The 17,513-nt window shown below is 39.7% G+C and overlaps 1 protein-coding gene across 1 annotated transcript; it reads left to right on the plus strand.

Annotated features, from left to right (window-relative positions):
* Positions 1-1,121: 1,121 nt before the first annotated feature.
* On the plus strand, positions 1,122-15,939 carry hprt1l (hypoxanthine phosphoribosyltransferase 1, like). The gene is made up of 9 exons (XM_012879871.3): positions 1,122-1,472; positions 1,731-1,837; positions 3,069-3,252; positions 3,471-3,536; positions 3,622-3,639; positions 9,825-9,907; positions 12,048-12,094; positions 12,555-12,631; positions 15,404-15,939. Exons 1-9 carry the CDS (start codon positions 1,455-1,457, stop codon positions 15,449-15,451), a joined length of 648 nt encoding a protein of 215 aa, XP_012735325.1. The 5' UTR covers positions 1,122-1,454; the 3' UTR covers positions 15,452-15,939.
* Positions 15,940-17,513: the final 1,574 nt, after the last annotated feature.

A 17,513-nucleotide genomic window follows, 5' to 3' on the forward strand; every position in this document is an offset into this window, starting at 1 on the left:
CACTCATATATTGTCTTTTGTTTTTATGCCTAATGTTCCTGATTCTTCCGTTTTTTAAGTAATAAATTCTACATTAATAGTGAATTACGGCAAAAAGGTTCACGGGGCTTTTGTTTTGAAGGCATGTTTTTCTATTTCCGGTTCCGGTAAAACGGAAAGAAGCGCTACGTTCCAACGGCCGTACCTAACGGTTTTGCTGCTTGTTAAAGGGCATTACGGGTTCCCATCCACATTTTATATGGCATCTAGCTGGAAGGCGAACAGGTATAATTTGCTTTGTTGTGTAGTTTTATGTTTATAATGACTAAGTTTATTAGAGTTTATATATCTAAAAGAAGTTTGAATAAGCTAATGCAAGCTAATGGCATTTATCCTTTATGGTTTTGTTATCTAAATATGAAACATGGTCATATGTTAATTGGAGTAATTTTGCTTTATTTATCTACAGCTCTTATGGTGTGTCTATGGTGTCATTTTCTGTCTGTTAATAAATGGGTTGGAATACCCCACCATAGTCCATCAGTCCTCATCAATGAGTGCATCGTCTGAATAAAGTCTGGCTAGACTGCTACAGGATTCACAGCCGCAGGACTGTTGAGTAAATGGCGGGTCCCCATTTAAGGCATTGTGTATTTGTTGTTCCGATTTTAACCACTGGGTATGATTATTACTTATTGTTATGTGGAGGGAGCCTTTATCTGGCACTTGGTGTGCGCCCCTGCCTGATACTGCTCTGGGCTAGTGCCCCGATATCAAAATCTGCCACTGCGTTTTTAGCCTATTCACTCTTTAAATTATTTTGCGGGGAGGGTAAAAAAAATCTTACAAATGTTGATGAAAATATGAAATAAACTTAAATCTGGGACTTACAAAAAAAATTATTGTTACTAATAAATGTTATTAGTGTGCACAATTGAGCGCTTTCTAAATCGCACGGGCGAGTTATGCGACATGTAAGCCATTTTACTGACATGGATTTTTTTTTTTTATTATTTCATTTAAAGACACAGACATATATTTTGTTATATAATTTAAAGAGGACTGTGTGACCGTGCGCCAGGTGTAACATGGAGGCGGCGCGGGTCACTTCGGTTCAGCCGCTCTGTTTTCGTCCTGCGTCATCCTTCCTCTGCGGCTCCAAACTCGCCGCTCGCCCGCTGCGGAGTCCGCCGCCTGCAGGCAGCGCGACCAGCAACCAGCGCAGCATTTAATCCGTGGTTGTGTCGCAGGAATCAGATTATTGGGCAGGTAAACTGGATTCTGACGTAGAGAGGGGGGCTTAAACCCAGACAGGGAGGCAGTGGCAGAGGAGCGTCGCGGCCAGAAGCAGCAGCGGGTTCCGGCGAAGGGATGCAGCTCAGCCAGGCTCCTCCTTTCCTCTTCTCTTAAAGAGCTGGACATGACTGCCGGGATAAATCTCTGCGGCTGAGCGGAACGGAGGAACCGCCTTCATCATGGCTTCGTACCTGCAGGTGAGGCTTCCTACCGGCTACCGGCCGGTCTGATAACTTGCTCACTTATCAGGGTGTGGTTTTACGAGCTGCTACCGACTGTAGGCCCTTCACATTTAAAACAGCTGCATCTAGTCTTCTTGCTCTTGCACTGTTTTGCACATTTACTCCATGTTCTTTTTATTTTTTATTATTAGGGCAGCTTAATTTGTGTTTTAATAGCTGGCAAACCCCGAATGGACTGATTCGACTCACTGTGCTTCCTTCTTGCTGCCCCAGATCCCAGACGATGAGAAAGGACACGATCTAGAGCTCTTCTGCGTGCCCAGACATTATGAGAGCGACTTGGACAAGGTGATCATCCCCCATGGCCTCATCATGGACAGGTGAAGCAATCAGCAGCTGCACCCTCGCTGGGAGGCACCTATTGTAGATCTGTCATGTCAGCGTGTGGGCATTTGCACCGCAGACTGTATCATCACAGCCACAGGACCCCAGTTGTTCGTTGTCACTCCTGCAGGATTGTGCTGTATATGCTTGTGTCCGAGCACAAACAGAACAGTACTTCGTTTCAGTGATTTGATTATAAAAAATGAAATTTTATTCGGATTCGTTGAACACGGACTGTTACGTTTTTAAGCTTTTATTTTTGTCCATTTTGATTGTATATAAACACAGCTAACAAAAAAAATTGCATTTCTGTTCCTCTTTAAAATACCGACAGTGTGGTGTTCAGTGTGTGTGACTCTGCTAAAAGTGTTAAGGAAATACAAGTTTGTTTTTTTTTCTTTTTAATTGCAGCCTTTGGCTTGTTTGGGTCTGATGGCGCTGATCTTCCTCTTGACAATACCCGTAGATTCTCTTAGGTTCAGGTTTAGGTCAGGAGAGTTGGCTGGTCGGTCAAGCTCAGTGAAACCCATGGTTATTAAAGCCGTGTGGAAGTGTGAGCAGGTGTTTTGCTGGAAAATATAAGTCAGCATCTCTATCAGCTTGCTAGCAGAGGGAACCATGAAGCTTCCTGGTATACCACTACGCTGGGTTTGGACTTCCTAAAACACAGAACAGACTATTAAAGGTGCTTTTCTTAAAAATCCTCGCAAAGCTGCCATCCGTTGTTGGTGCATCTTTTCAGACCGCATCTTTTTTCCTTCCACTCAACTTTCCATTTCTGTGTTAGGATACAGCGGCCTTTGAACTGTCAGCTTCTTTATGTAGCTTACTTAATTTTTCCTGCGTTAACTCACCAAGCTTACCCATCTCTCTGTTGACCATAATATGATGACATTTATGAAAAAATATTTTTTTTTTATATGCGTTGAACCTATTTTGATTGACTTATCGAGAGAATTTACCTTTTCAATAATATTCAAGTGTATTAATATGCCCTTACTGCCGAGCCAGTCCAAGATTGTATGAGATTAAAATTATACGTTACAAAGTAACAAGAAAAAAATAAACAAAACAAACAATATGATTCATTGACAACCAAATCTGTCGTGAACCTCATACATAATTTAACATGATTTTATTTATTTTTTGTCTTACTGATGGCTATTTCCTGCTGCCTTAAGGTGGTTTTGCCACATTCTCCTGCTTTGTTCTCAACCTTTGCTGCAGGACGGAGCGTCTGGCCCGCGACATAATCCGGGACATGGGGGGACACCACATCGTGGCTCTGTGTGTCCTGAAAGGGGGCTACAAGTTCTTTGCGGATCTCCTGGACTACATTAAAGTGCTCAACCACAACAGCGATAAATCAGTGCCACTGACGGTGGATTTCATTAGAGTGAAGAGCTACTGTGTAAGCTGCCTTACTCATTACATTTCCAGCAGCCACTTGTGCACGGCAGTTGGCAAAATACCAACGAGAGCAATTTTAGAAATGAGAAATCTCCTTCCGCATTGCGCTTTAATGTGGAGATTTAGCGTGCAGTGCAGAGGGAGCTTGGACATTTTGAAGCCCCAACTGTAGTGGCTGTGCTGAGGAGAGTCATTGTGTCGTTTGTATGTGTCGCCTAGAATGATAAGTCAACAAACAGCGTCAGAGTGATAGGAGGAGACGAACTTTCCAACCTCTCAGGGAAGGTGAGTCTTCTCCAGCCTTTTCTTTTGGCTTGCACGTTCGTATACAAATCTGATCATTTACCTGTTTTTTTTGTTTCCTCTGCAGAATGTTTTAATTGTCGAGGTAAGAGTCTAGTGAATGTGTGGGTCTAATGTTATATTGCTTATGTTTGTTTAAAGGTGACCTATTATGAAAGATGCACATATTTTTATATTTTTCATTTGGGTCTCCACTGCTTCTAGAAATGGTCCAAATATAAAAACAAACAACAACAACAACATACTGACATTTTTTTTCAATTCAATTCAATTCAATTCAATTTTATTTATATAGCGCCAAATCATGAAACATGTCATCTCAAGGCACTTTACAAAGTCAAGTTCAATCATATTATACAGATTGGGTCAGATTATACAGATTGGTCAAAAATTTCCTATATAAGGAAACCAGTTGATTGCTTCAAAGTCCCGACAAGCAGCATTCACTCCTGGGGAACCGTAGAGCCACAGGGAGAGTCGTCTGCATTGTACATGGCTTTGCTGCAATCCCTCATACTGAGCAAGCATGAAGCGACAGTGGGAAGAAAAACCACCCATTAACGGGAAAAAAAACCTCCGGCAGAACCGGGCTCAGTATGAACGGTCATCTGCCTCGACCGACTGGGGTTACAGAAGACAGAACAGAGACACAACAAGAGAAACAAAAAAGCACAGAAGCACACATTGATCTAGTAATCTGTTCTACATTAGATGGTAGTAGCGGGTGAGTCGTCTTCTCTGGATGATGTCAAAGTTAACAGAACGCCAGACCAGGTGTACCTACTATGAAGAGAAAAGAGAGAGAACAGAAAGTTAAAGCAGAAATGACAACACATAATGCATAATTGAAGAACAGTAGAACTCAATAGAGTGAGAAAATTAGATCCTGATATACTCCAGTAGCCTAAGCCTATAGCAGTAAAACTATAAAGGTAGCTGAGAGTAACATGAGTCACTAGTTATAATTTTTGTCAAAAAGAAAAGTTTTAAGCCTAGTCTTAAAAGTAGACAGGGTGTCTGCCTCACGGACCAAAACTGGGAGTTGGTTCCACAGGAGAGGAGCCTGATAGCTAAAGGATCTGCCTCCCATTCTACTTTTAGAGACTCTAGGAACCACCAGCAGACCTGCAGTCTGAGAGCGAAGTGCTCTGTTAGGAACATACGGGGTAATCAGAGCTCTGATATATGATGGAGCTTGATTATTAAGGGCTTTATACGTTAGAAGAAGAATTTTAAATTCTATTCTTGATTTAACAGGAAGCCAATGAAGGGAAGCTAAAATTGGAGAAATATGATCCCTCTTGTTGATTTTCATCAGAACTCTTGCTGCAGCATTTTGGATCAGCTGAAGGCTTTGAACTGCATTTTGTGGACTTCCTGATAGTAAAGAATTACAATAGTCCAGCCTTGAAGTAACAAATGCATGGACCAGTTTTTCAGCATCACTCCTGGACAGAATGTTTCTAATTTTGGCGATATTCCGGAGGTGAAAAAAGGAAACTCTGGAAACCTGTTTAATATGGGATTTAAATGACATGTCTTGGTCAAAAATAACACCAAGATTTTTTACTTTATTACCAGAGGCCAGGTTAATGCCACCCAGATTAAGTGATTGGTTAAGAAGTTTATTTTTTGAGGACTCTGGCCCAAAGATTAAAACTTCGGTCTTGTCAGAATTTAGATGCAGGAAATTTAAAGTCATCCAGCTTTTGATGTCATCAAGACATGACTGCAGTCGAAGTAATTGATTGGATTCATCAGGATTTATGGATAAATATAGCTGAGTATCATCAGCATAACAGTGGAAATTAATCCCATGCTGTCTGATAATTTTGCCAATTGGAAGCATATATATAGTAAAGAGAATCGGTCCAAGGACTGAACCCTGTGGTACTCCACAGGTGACCCTAGAGTTTGAGGAAGATTTATTATTAACATGAACAAATTGGAATCTGTCTGACAGATAAGATTTAAACCAGCCTAATGCTTTCCCCTTAATCCCTACAGTATGTTCAAGTCTTTGTAGGAGAATATTGTGATCAACTGTATCAAATGCAGCACTGAGATCTAACAGGACAAGTATAGACACAAGTCCATTATCTGAGGCCATGAGAATATCATTAGTGACCTTCACCAGAGCTGTTTCAGTGCTATGATGAGCTCTGAAGCCTGACTGAAACTCCTCAAGTAGGTCATTACTTTGTAAATGTTCACAAAGTTGATTAGCAACTACTTTCTCAAGAATTTTAGATAAGAAAAGAAGATTAGATATAGGTCTGTAATTTACTAACTCATCTTGATCAAGAGAAGGTTTCTTAAGTAAAGGTTTAATAACAGCTACTTTCAAAACCTGTGGTACATATCCATTTACTAAGGATAGATTAATCATGTCTAAAATAGTGCCACTGATCAAAGGGAATATGTCCTTAAACAACTTGGTTGGGATTGGGTCTAACATACAGGTAGAAGGTTTAGATGAAGCTAAAATTTTAGATAGCTCAGAAAGCTCTACTGCTTCTAAACAGTTCAAACACTGCGCAGATTCTAAAGATTCCTCCAATGCTGCCTCACTTACTGAGGACGAGGTAATCATGTTTGGGAGGATGCCAATTATTTTATTTTTAATGGCATCAATTTTATTTATGAAGAATCCCATAAAATCATTACTACTAAGAGCTAAGGGAATGGATGGATCAACAGAGCTGTGGCTCTGGGTAAGTTTGGCAACTGTACTAAAGAGAAATCTAGGATTATTTTTATTCTCTTCAATTAATGATGAAAAATGTGCTACTCTAACTCTGCGGAGGGTCTTGTTATACAACAATAGTCTGTCCCTCCAGATTAAGTAGGATTCCTCTTGGTGTGTAGAGCGCCATTTTCTCTCCAATTTCCTAACATTGTGCTTCAAGGAACGCAGCTCTGAATTAAACCAAGGAGCCAGCTTCCTGTGAATAATCACCTTCTTTTTCAAGGGAGCTACATTGTCTAATGCAGAACGCAATGAGGAAGTCAGATTGTTAGCAAAGGTATCGATTTGTGAATGGGAAGAAACAGCAATGCTGCCATCTACAGGGCATTTCTGCAATACTGAGGATATTAAGAAGGGGACAGACTCTTTAAGTTTTGATACAGCATTATCCGATAAAAATCTACTATAATGGAACCCTCTTTTGGGGGTGGAGAATTCAGTTAGATTAAACTCAAATGTTATTAAAAAATGATCAGACAGGACAGGGTTGTGAGAGAATACTGTTAATTCTTCACAATCAATGCCATATGTCAGAACAAGGTCTAAAGTATGGAGCCAAGAGTGCGTCGGTTCATGCACATTTTGAACAAAACCAATTGAATCTAGGATAGTTTTAAAGGCTACACTAAGGTTATCACATTCAGTGTCAACATGGATGTTAAAATCACCCACTATAATAACCTTATCAGTATTTAACACCAAATCAGATAAGAAATCTGACAACTCATCCAAAAACTGAGTGTAAGGGCCTGGTGGACGATACAAAACAACAAACAGAAGAGGTTTTATTGCTTTGCAGTTTGGATGAGGGAAACTGAGGGTTAAATGTTCAAAAGAACTGTAATTATTAGTTGGCCTGGGACTAATTAATAAATCAGACTGAAAGATAGTTGCCACTCCTCCTCCTCTTCCCACAGATCTGGGAATGTGGAAATTTGAATAACTGGAGGGGGTTGACTCATTTATACTAACGTAGTCCTCTTGTAGCCAGGTTTCTGTGAGACAAAACAAATCAATCTGATTATCAGAAATCAATTCATTAACTAACAAAGTCTTTGGAGGGAGAGACCTTATATTTAATAGACCACATTTTATTATTTTATTTTTAGGTTCAAGGTGAACCATATTGATTTTTATTAGGTTTTTATGATTTGTTCCTTTTAGATCAGTTTTTGATCTGTTAAGTTTTGGCCGTGGGAAAGACACCGTCTCAATAGGATAATGGATGGGTAACAGTACAGAAGCTGCAGAGAGGTGTGTTAAACTACGGCTCTGCTTCCTGGTCTGGACCCTGGGTTGTCAGCATTTAGGAGAACTAATAAATCCGGCCAGATTCCTAGAAAGAAGAGCTGCACCATCCAAAGTAGGATGGATGCCGTCTCTCCGGATCAGACCAGGTTTTCCCCAGAAAGTTCTCCAGTTATCAATGTAGCCCACGTCGTTTTCTGGACACCACCTAGACAACCAGCGGTTGAATGATGACATGCGGCTAAACATGTCATCACTGGTCAAATCAGGCAGGGGACCAGAGAAAATTACAGAGTCCGACATAGTTTTAGCCAACTCACAAACCGAAGCAACACCAACTTTGGTGACCTCTGATCGGCGTGACCGGGTGTCATTACCGCCAGCGTGAATAACAATTTTGCGGTATTTACGCTTATCCTTAGCCAGTAGTTTTAGGTAGGATTCTATGTCGCCTGTTCTGGCCCCTGGTAGGCATTTAACTATGGTCCCTGGTTTCTTTAGTGCCACATTTCTCATTATGGAGCTGCCAATAATTAAGGTCGGCTCCTCGGCGAGATTGTCGCTCAGAGGGGAAAATTTATTAGAAACGCAGATGGGTTGGTGGTGATCTGGGGTCTGTAATCTAGAGCTATGCTTCCTACGAACTGTCACCCAGCCAGCCTGGTTACCAGGCTGCTCGGGTGCTACTGCTTTAGGTTCGCTACGTGAAGTTACTCTATGCGGCTCCGCGCTAGCAAAAGAGCGGCTATCAGCTGGTTTTTCAACAGCACGGAGCCGGGTCTCCAATTCTGACACCCTCGCCTCCAAAGCTACAAAAACACTACATTTATTACATGTACCATCATCACTAAAGGAGGCAGAGAAATAACTGAACATCTGACACAGAGAGCAGCAGATAGGAGACTTAGTCAGAGCCGGAGAAGCCATTATGAGGCTAAGGCTTGGCTAGCGCTAGGCTAACGCTAGGCTAAAGCTAGGCTAACGCCCTATTATCACGCCAAAGAACAAACCGTGTGAAACACGAGGAGTTCCCAAACGTGATGAGCAGCCACAGACAATGTTTTAAAAGTGCTTATGTTTGGAAACAGATGTTACAGCAAAGAGGTTTAAAGATAAAAAGCGAGAGAGCCTGGAGCAAAGCTCCGTCGTTCACACAGCAACAACAGGAAGTGACGCAATACGCCTTACCGCAAACAGGAAGTCCCTCCTCCTCCTTATTGCCTCCTGGCAATAAGTGAATATTTTGTTGGTGTCCGGAAAATTCAAAAACCTCCCGATTATTGCGTCACAATCGGCTGCCACTGGCGAAGTAAAAACTGTAACATACAAAATATTTTCACACGACTTTTATATTACATCTTACATTAAAGTTATGATTATTATTGGAATAAATCACAAACACAATTCAAAAAAACAACATTGGCATTAATATGTACCGAGAAATATGCATACACTTTACAGCTGGAAGGCTCAGACAACTAATGATTAGCATCGTGCTAACTTGCTTTGAAAATGGGACGCTAGCGCTATTAGCATCTTTTCTTTTTCTCAGATTCTTCTGATCTAAAACAACCAAAATACCTCCTAGAAGAATCTTACACAAATCAACACTTTATGAAAAACGTAATACACACAGACCGATGTTTCCATGCAGTTGAGAAGATAGAAAAGGATAGTTTAACGCTGCAGAAACATGGCTTTCAACGTAGCTCTGGGACTCTATAAGGTAGCCTTGTAGGAATAAGCTTGCTGCATCTTTACTGGTTGTGCAGCTTCTGGGTCTGACTGATGTACTGTTGCACCATTGTGCATCACTTTGCAGCCATTTTTCACGTGTATAAAGTGAAGTGTAACCATTGGGAGGTGCGGTCAGCTACAGCTTATTTGCGTAAAAGCGACAGCCCTAGAAACGGCTCATTCTAAAACCAGCTCTAAATACGTGAAACTAGGTTTGTTTGTTTTATTGCTAAAATGTAATGAACATGTTTTTTACAACCCATAGACTTATCCTAAATGTTTAAAATGAAGCATAATAGCTCACCTGACTGCATTAGTTATTGTAGATTCAAATACCTTCCTAATTGATTTGCATGTGTTTTGCCAAGTAAATTGTTTGAGTTTAACGGCCTAAAGCTTGTCATTGTCCTCACACTTTGCTAATTTTCTTTTTTTAATTATCAGGCACAATGTTCTGCAGTTCCCACGTTCACAAATGTAAATTTTAACAAACGCATCTCTCTGCTTATTGTGACCACTTCCTGCGGCAACAAAAGGATATCGTGGAGACGGGAAGGACGATGCAGACGTTACTTTCCCTGCTGAGTGAATGTAATCCCAAGATGGTTAAAGTTGTGAGGTAGGCACCCCCCCCATGTACTAAATGGGGCACAGCAGGCAGCTGAAATATAGACCACAGCTTTCACTGACTGGTATGTTCTCCTACAGAGCGCATCCAACAGTGCTCTTAGCTAATGGATACCTGAATTAGAGATGTAATGTGACAGAGGGAGGGAGCAGCTTAAGAGTTAATCTGCTGGACTATAAACTGCACTGCGGAGGCAGAGGATCTTTTTTTTTCCCTCTTATGTTTTCCTGATAGCTGGGTAAAACGGTGCATGCTCTGAGCAGGGGAAAAAAAAGAGTATTGAGCTTGTTCTTGCTGACTTTTTTATAATATTTACAACACAGGCCGGCTGTTCGCTAAACCAGTACTGGACAAGACTCATCAGAATCTGTCAGAGACAAGAACCTGATAAAAGGTTCTTATCTTGGTGGATTGTGCTTTTTTAAAACTTACTTTCCCATGATTCAGTCTCTAATCTGACCCATACAGTGCTGTGGTAAGGTATTTGCCCACTTGCATATTTTTCCTGTTTTTTTTTTTTTGTGTGTGTGTGTCATAGACTGTTTTCAGATCATCCAACACGCTTTGCTATCAGGCAGAGATGACCTAATTTAAAATAAAAAGCAGTTTTCAAATTAAGATTTCATTTGTTGAGGGGGGAAAAAGGCTGTCCACACCAACCTGGCACTGTGTGAAAATGTAATCTCTCACTAAACTAGTAACTGGCTGTGTCACATTATCCTGGAAAACAACACCCATCAAGTGTTTGTCATAACTTGCTGTCTTTCACATCATTGTGAAGGTTTTTTTGTTATGCCCACCCTTGTTTGAAGGATTGCTTTAATTCAGCTACTTTCAAAGATTTATGAGTCAACGGCCTATTTAAGGTCACGCTGCAGCATCTCACTTGGATTGAAGTTCATACTTTGTCTAGGCCACTCTAAAACTATACTTTTTTTTTTTGTAACTATTCAGAGTTGCTGGTGTTTGGATCATTGCCTTGCTCAGACCATCAAACTATTAACGGCTTGTTTTACTGTTATGTTTATTTGTTTTATGCCAGGATGTTCCACCTTTCTCTCATCACTCAGTAGAATATTTCCTTTAACAACTTTTGGGTTAGTCAAGATGTTTTTTGTTTTTTTTGGTAAATATGAGACGGGCCTTTGGGCTCTTTCTTGCTGTTTAATAGCGAACTCTATGGCAGTGAGGCCTGCAGTGCTTTAGATGTACTGGATCCTTTTTTAACTTCCTAGATGAGCACTCTTTGTGTCATTTCGATAGGCTGACCACTTGTGAGAAGGTTTGCCTCCGTTTTGTCTTCTCAGTTTGTGTATAGTGGTACTCCTTGGGGTTCTCTGGAGTCCCATAACCTGCTCTTGAATTTGTATTTTTTTTATTTAAGACAACCTGCATATTGCATGAAGGCACAATATCAACGTTTGGAATACCACTGCTGCAAAGAATAGGATAAAATATTTGGTACCCTATTATATTTAAAGTGCCATCTATTCCCACTCTGCATGACAATAATATATTTGGCCAGTTAGAAGGTCTCTAACTGCCCCTGGTGCTAAACAAAATATGTATTTTTTAGTTATGGAGGTGCTAAAGCTCCTAGAAATTGCTGATGGAAAAGCGTAAAAGAAATGCAGCTGAATTGTAATTGATATTGTCATTGCAACATATTAATATCACTATCAGATGTTTTTTTTTTCTTTAATGCAGCCTACTGTCATTTTTCCCAGTAATGTTGCCTCGGTGTGTCTCATGAAATCAAACTTAGCGAAACAAAAACCGATTAATCACATTATTAAATTATCAGCTCTACATAGGGCCAGGTTGGTTTGAACGGCATTTAAAAAAATGAATTTAATCATTTGATTTCTGCAATTATTTACTCAGATTATCTTTATTTGATATTGAAATTAGTTTGTTTTACTCAAAGAACAGTAGAAACCTGTCAGGGGGCCACAGCACTGTAAAATATGTTACACACATAGAGGTAGGTCTTAACCTTTTACAGGGTACTTCTATGTCTTTTTAGTGCTAAAAAGGCTGCTTAGATCACAGCCTTTTTGGTTCTTGATGTGCTTTTCTCTCTAAAGGTTTTGGCTTAATATCTAAATTTTTTTCTAAATTATCTTTCTAGCCTTCTGGTGAAGAGGACCCCGAGGAGTTCGGGCTACAGGCCAGACTGTGAGCATCTATTTTCTTGCTTTCAGGAGTATAGCAGTGCAGAAAGATGGTGTTCACTTCATGCCCATCCCTCAGTTGTACCTCCTTGTTCTTTGATAAAAGCAGGATTAATGTTCATTTAAGGAAAATACTGTAAACGGCAACATTTCTTTTTGTGCTAATTCATGGCTGCTTACACCCAGTTCTCACAGCCTCATATTACGTAAGGCTTTTAGGTTTGGGTTGGATAATCTCTGTAAGATTGCCCATTAAGGAGAGCTGTTACTGTAAGCGCCTTTTTGACTTGCTGTTAATGCCCAGATGACAGCTTAATCACAGCCTTGCAGAAATGGTAGGAGACAATGTTTCTTCCCTACTGAGTCAGTTAGAATAAATGTCTGATCATTTTACTCCTGCAGCACTTAAGAATAGCCGGGATTCTTTAAATAACTTGCAGTGAGGGTTTCTATATTTATTTCAGACATTGGTTTTGAAGTGCCGGATGCCTTTCTGGTGGGCTACGCGTTGGACTACAATGAGTACTTCAGAGACCTCTGTGTAAGTGTTGCTAAAACTCATCTCCAATTTTTACCGTGTTCCAGTTCGGCGTGTTTTGACTGCACAAATATACATGATGCTTTTTTTTTGTAGTTACAAAAAAAATAAAGATTTTAGACTTGAGTCTAATGAGCAATGAATATCTTAAATCACAGAGTACAGCTAATCCTGCCACATCAAATCAATTAATCGCATGATAAATTAAAATGAGGTTATTCATTTCCATTTGCATTTTTTTTTTTTTGGGATCTCCCCCTCTTTCTACTAAAGAGACTGTGCATCAGTGCATCCCCTTCTCGTTTGCTAAACACAGGAAGGAGTGAAGTCTTGCGTCAGGTACTTGCCAGGCGCATGTTCTCATTAGGAACCTCAGAGTCTAGCATGAAGGCCCCGTTAGGAGTAGCAAGCCAGAGAAACGCTAGTTGAGGTTGAGGAAAAACAGAGATGGAATTGGTTTCAAAGCCGAACGTGAAAGCTGCAGTGTGGAAGCACCTTGGATTCAAACCGAATGACCGTGGTGAGCCACTTAATCTGTGCGAGCCGGTATGTCGCATTTGTTGTAAAGCAATAGCGACTACGCAGTAATGCAAAAAAAACATGCATCTGCACCTAAAACATCGTCTTCTTATGCTATTTTCCCAGCTGGGGACAAAAGAAAGAAATGCAACCAATGAGCCGTCTCCGTCTTCCCGACAGTCCAGTCCCTATAGTGTTTAGTTGACAACCAAGGTACAAAAAGGGCAGTGCATAGGGCGCACACTCGCTGACATTGTAGCAGCTTAGGGTGGCCAGAAGTCCCCAACTTGGACGTCCTGTTTCCGGCTAAAGCTGTCCCTGGCTGTTGTTAGCGTTACAGAGTAGAAGAAGAGACATTGAAAATGTCTTCCAGTTCCCGTGTTAAATGTTCCGTAGGAATTAATGTTTATTGATCTTTGAGAGGGTGTACCTGCATTATTATGCCTTTTTCATTGTATTAGCTGAAAATGGTCTTCAAACGACAATATCATCGTTTATCACAATAGTTTCAGGGAAAATTTATTGTCCAGCAATGTTTATGGTGCCAGGCTTGACTACAGCTCTAACAGGAAATGCATCTATTGTGTGAAAGTTGCTGTTTGATTCCTGATTGCATTAATTGCTCGTAACAATCATTTCACGTTTCTCTCATCCACTTACTACACCCACCGTACTCTTTGTCCAAAATTATAAAGTATTCATGTATTTTACACTAAACACGTGTTTAGTGTTTAGACTTGACAAAAAGTCAAAACAGGAAGAAGGAAGATTAAACACCACAGCGCTAACCCTCGTTTATAGTTTTTAGCTTAGATATGCGCTACAAATCCATGTTACGGTACACAGATAAACATGGTGCTAGCATAGGAATAACCAATCACCTGTTAGATGTGTCCCTGGTCCAAACATGAACATAAACATGCAATCAAGTTCTACAGAGTAATGCTGATGTCAATTATTTGATTCAGGTGACCGGCCCGCAGACGACTAGAGTTTGAGACTCCTGGTTTAAAGTCACTTCTTTCTGTCTTAGTATTTAACTAATAAACAACAGCCAAAGACAACAATCAGCCTTAACACATTCCTAATTGTTTTATAGTCATAAACTACAGTGGCCAAATTGTACTCTAGGGTCAGAAATACATAAAACATGTCAAAGAGGTGCATAGCGGTGGGATAATAAAGGCCTTACGGTTTGCGTGTTGTATTAATTGTTCTGAAAAAGATATTTGTTCATGTTTGAGTGATAAGAAAATATTTATTACAGTGATTAGAGACGAGACTTTGCGTAAAAAAGACCAGAGACAGGAATTGGATTGGAAAGAATTACGTGTGACTATTTTGATTTTATAAATTGAAAGTTTTGCTGTGTTATAGTAGATAAATGTAATACTTCATTCCAGTTGTTGAATGTTTTTTTTTTTTTGTTTTTATTTTGAAATTGTAAAAGAACAACGACTTTGACCTCATTCCGTTGTAACATGATTTGTGAATTAACGGCAGCTTGAATCGTATCAAACAGCACTTTGAATCGTCATATTACTGAAAAGTGCTATATAATTAAACTTACCTTGAAAATTATTACTGTGGTCGCGGTTTTGGCAACTGAAAGTTTCAACTGTGAGGCTGGAACCAATTAAAATGACTTTATAAGAACAACTGGTCCTGGAATAAGTCCGTCCTCATGGCCTTTAAATGGCGCCCACATTGTTTTGTTTACAAAAATGTACTTTTCTCTAAATGTGATCATCTTCATTAATCTGTAAAGAAAAAAAGCTTACATCATACCTGAGTTTGAGGTGAAGAGCTGCTTTACAGTGAAGGTTTCACATGAAGCCAAACGCCTCTATACAGGACTGCAGGGGATAAAGTCCTTGTGCTGTTTAGGAAATTCACTTCTAGTCGGAGGCCTACTTCTGTCTCCCATTTCAATGAGGCTGCAATCTAAAACTGTGACGTTGTGTAATATTAGCAGGAGAAATTCACAGGTCAGACAGCTGAGTGCCATGACTGCAGCCTGTTTGTGTTAATGGAGCTGTCAGAGTGAAACGCTTCCATATGTTGACCGATTTTCATCGCAGTTTGCGACTGAAGTCATGGTGCATATGAAAGCAAATTTCCTAAACTTTTAATAACTTTGTTTTTGTAGTTTGAAAAACATTTTAAACCTCAGCCATTCATTCTTTGAAATTTAAACAGGAAATGCCTCCACAGTAATTCCTTTTTGTCCTGATCTGTTTCACTTTGTCTTTGCAGCACATCTGTATACTGAACGATCAAGCCAAGGAGAAGTACAAAGTATGAGTTCAGAGCGTCGCAGATTGTTGATTCCCTGGAGACTTGGACCACTGTGACGGGCCCTGCTTAGCTTTATTGTGTTTTTGAATCTTATTTATTTTTCTACACGACGATCCACAAAACGTGACCTGCAGCTTGTTGCGCACCTTAAGAACATTTCTCTACGCCCTTCTTTAAAAAGTGGGATCAAATATTTACATTGGGTATATTTCTGTTGTTGGATTTTAATTATTTCCCTTATTTATGTTTTATAGACTTTAGCTGTAAATTGAAGTTATGTTCAAGAAACGGAGAAGATTGTCTGTTTTTGATTAACTCTGGCTTTCTAATCAAGTCTTCAACCAGAGAGTGTTTTGGTTTCAAATCTAAATGCTGACAAATCTCGTCGCTCCATAAATTTCTTTGAAATACAATAATTGCTTTATTTATTATTTAATGTTTTCATTGAAGACGAGTTTACAACAACACAACTTCCATTAAAACAGTGAATGTTTCCTTCTGTTGCACTTTTTTTCAGTTCTCAGTTGAATGTGACTGAATCAATGGGTTGACATTACTAAAACCCAGACAGATGTATTTTGTTTACTTTTTGTTGTTGTTGCATCATTTCACCTTTTTAGTGTATCTGTGTGATCTGGCCATGTGTCTCTGTGTGGTTGGGTTTATTGTTCTGCCTTTTGTTTACTTTCATTATATTTTGGAGTCAAATATGCAGTTGAAACTAGATGTTTCCGTACCCTTTATAAAAGACATGACTTTCTTTTTTTCTTTTTTTTTTTTAAATTGTCATTAAATCGGACAAAACATTTCCTGTTTTAGGTCACTTGTGATTAGCATATATGTTGCTATTTGCTAAATAGTATATCTATATTCAATTTCAGAGGTTTTCAAATTCAGAGGTTTACATACATTTGTTTATTATTTGGTAAAATTTGCTTTTTAACAGATTTAGATCAGATGTTTCAAGTGTCCTTCCTCAAACGTCTTATAATAGTTTTGGCCCACCTCCTCTGTCAGAACCAGTGTAACTCAGTCACATTTCTAGGCCGCCATGTTGAGCTCTGCCAAGAAATTCCTGGAGACTTGAGATCATACATTTTTGATGATTATGCCAAAACATTAACTTTGTTGTCCTTGGGTCACTTTCTAACTAATTTGGCAATATGCTTAAGGTCGATGCCTGTTTGTAGGACTAATTTGTGCCCAAGCTTTAATTTCCTGACCGATGCCTTGGGAAAGGTGCACCAGTCTTTCCAACAGCAAAAATTGTATACACAATTAGGGCATTTTCCCTGAGCGCATTAGAAAAAAGTAATTTGGCTTTTTATCTTGCTTTTGGAGTAATGGCTTCTCCCTCAAGTGGACACTCGGAGAGGGAGAAGCCAAATGCAGAACTCGTTTTAACTGGGGATAATGATCTGTTTCAGTCAGCGCCTTCATGAGGCGTTCTGCATTTTGGTCTGTTGTTGATTCACACATTCAGAACCAAAACACGTCCATCCCTGGGACACAGAACCTGTCTGTTGCTGCACAGTATAATAGCTGAACATGACGGCTTATACTCGCATATAGTTGTTGGAACAACTGGAAATGACTACTTTGTGACTTCCTTGTGTTTTCGTGGTTCTTTGGATTTATTTATTTTTTCCAGTGTGTTTGGATATGGTGTTAGACATCCACAAGCAGGCCTCCATTTAACTCACTTGTGAATCGGAAGCTTACTCATTACAACCCCCTCAGGGCCTTCTGAAATTGTTTAATGGCATAGGGATCTTAGTGTATGTAAACTTTTAATTTGGAACAAACTAATAAAATATTCACAATGTTCTGGTTACATTCCCATTGCTCATCCAAATGTGACCGCAAGACAGAACGCTATGCATTAAGGCATCTAAACAGGGAATTTAACTTGATGTAATTCAAACATTTTAGGTGTCAGAACAGGGATGTAGGGAGATTTAGGGGACTTTCATGTTGCATGATTATTGTTGCTAAATGGATGTAGCTTTTTTCCGAATTTTCTGATCCAGTGAGCGGCAATTGTGTGGCTCTGATTGCTTTGCTAATT

Source organism: Fundulus heteroclitus, unplaced genomic scaffold, assembly GCF_011125445.2.
Source record: "Fundulus heteroclitus isolate FHET01 unplaced genomic scaffold, MU-UCD_Fhet_4.1 scaffold_93, whole genome shotgun sequence".
Lineage (NCBI taxonomy): Eukaryota > Metazoa > Chordata > Actinopteri > Cyprinodontiformes > Fundulidae > Fundulus > Fundulus heteroclitus.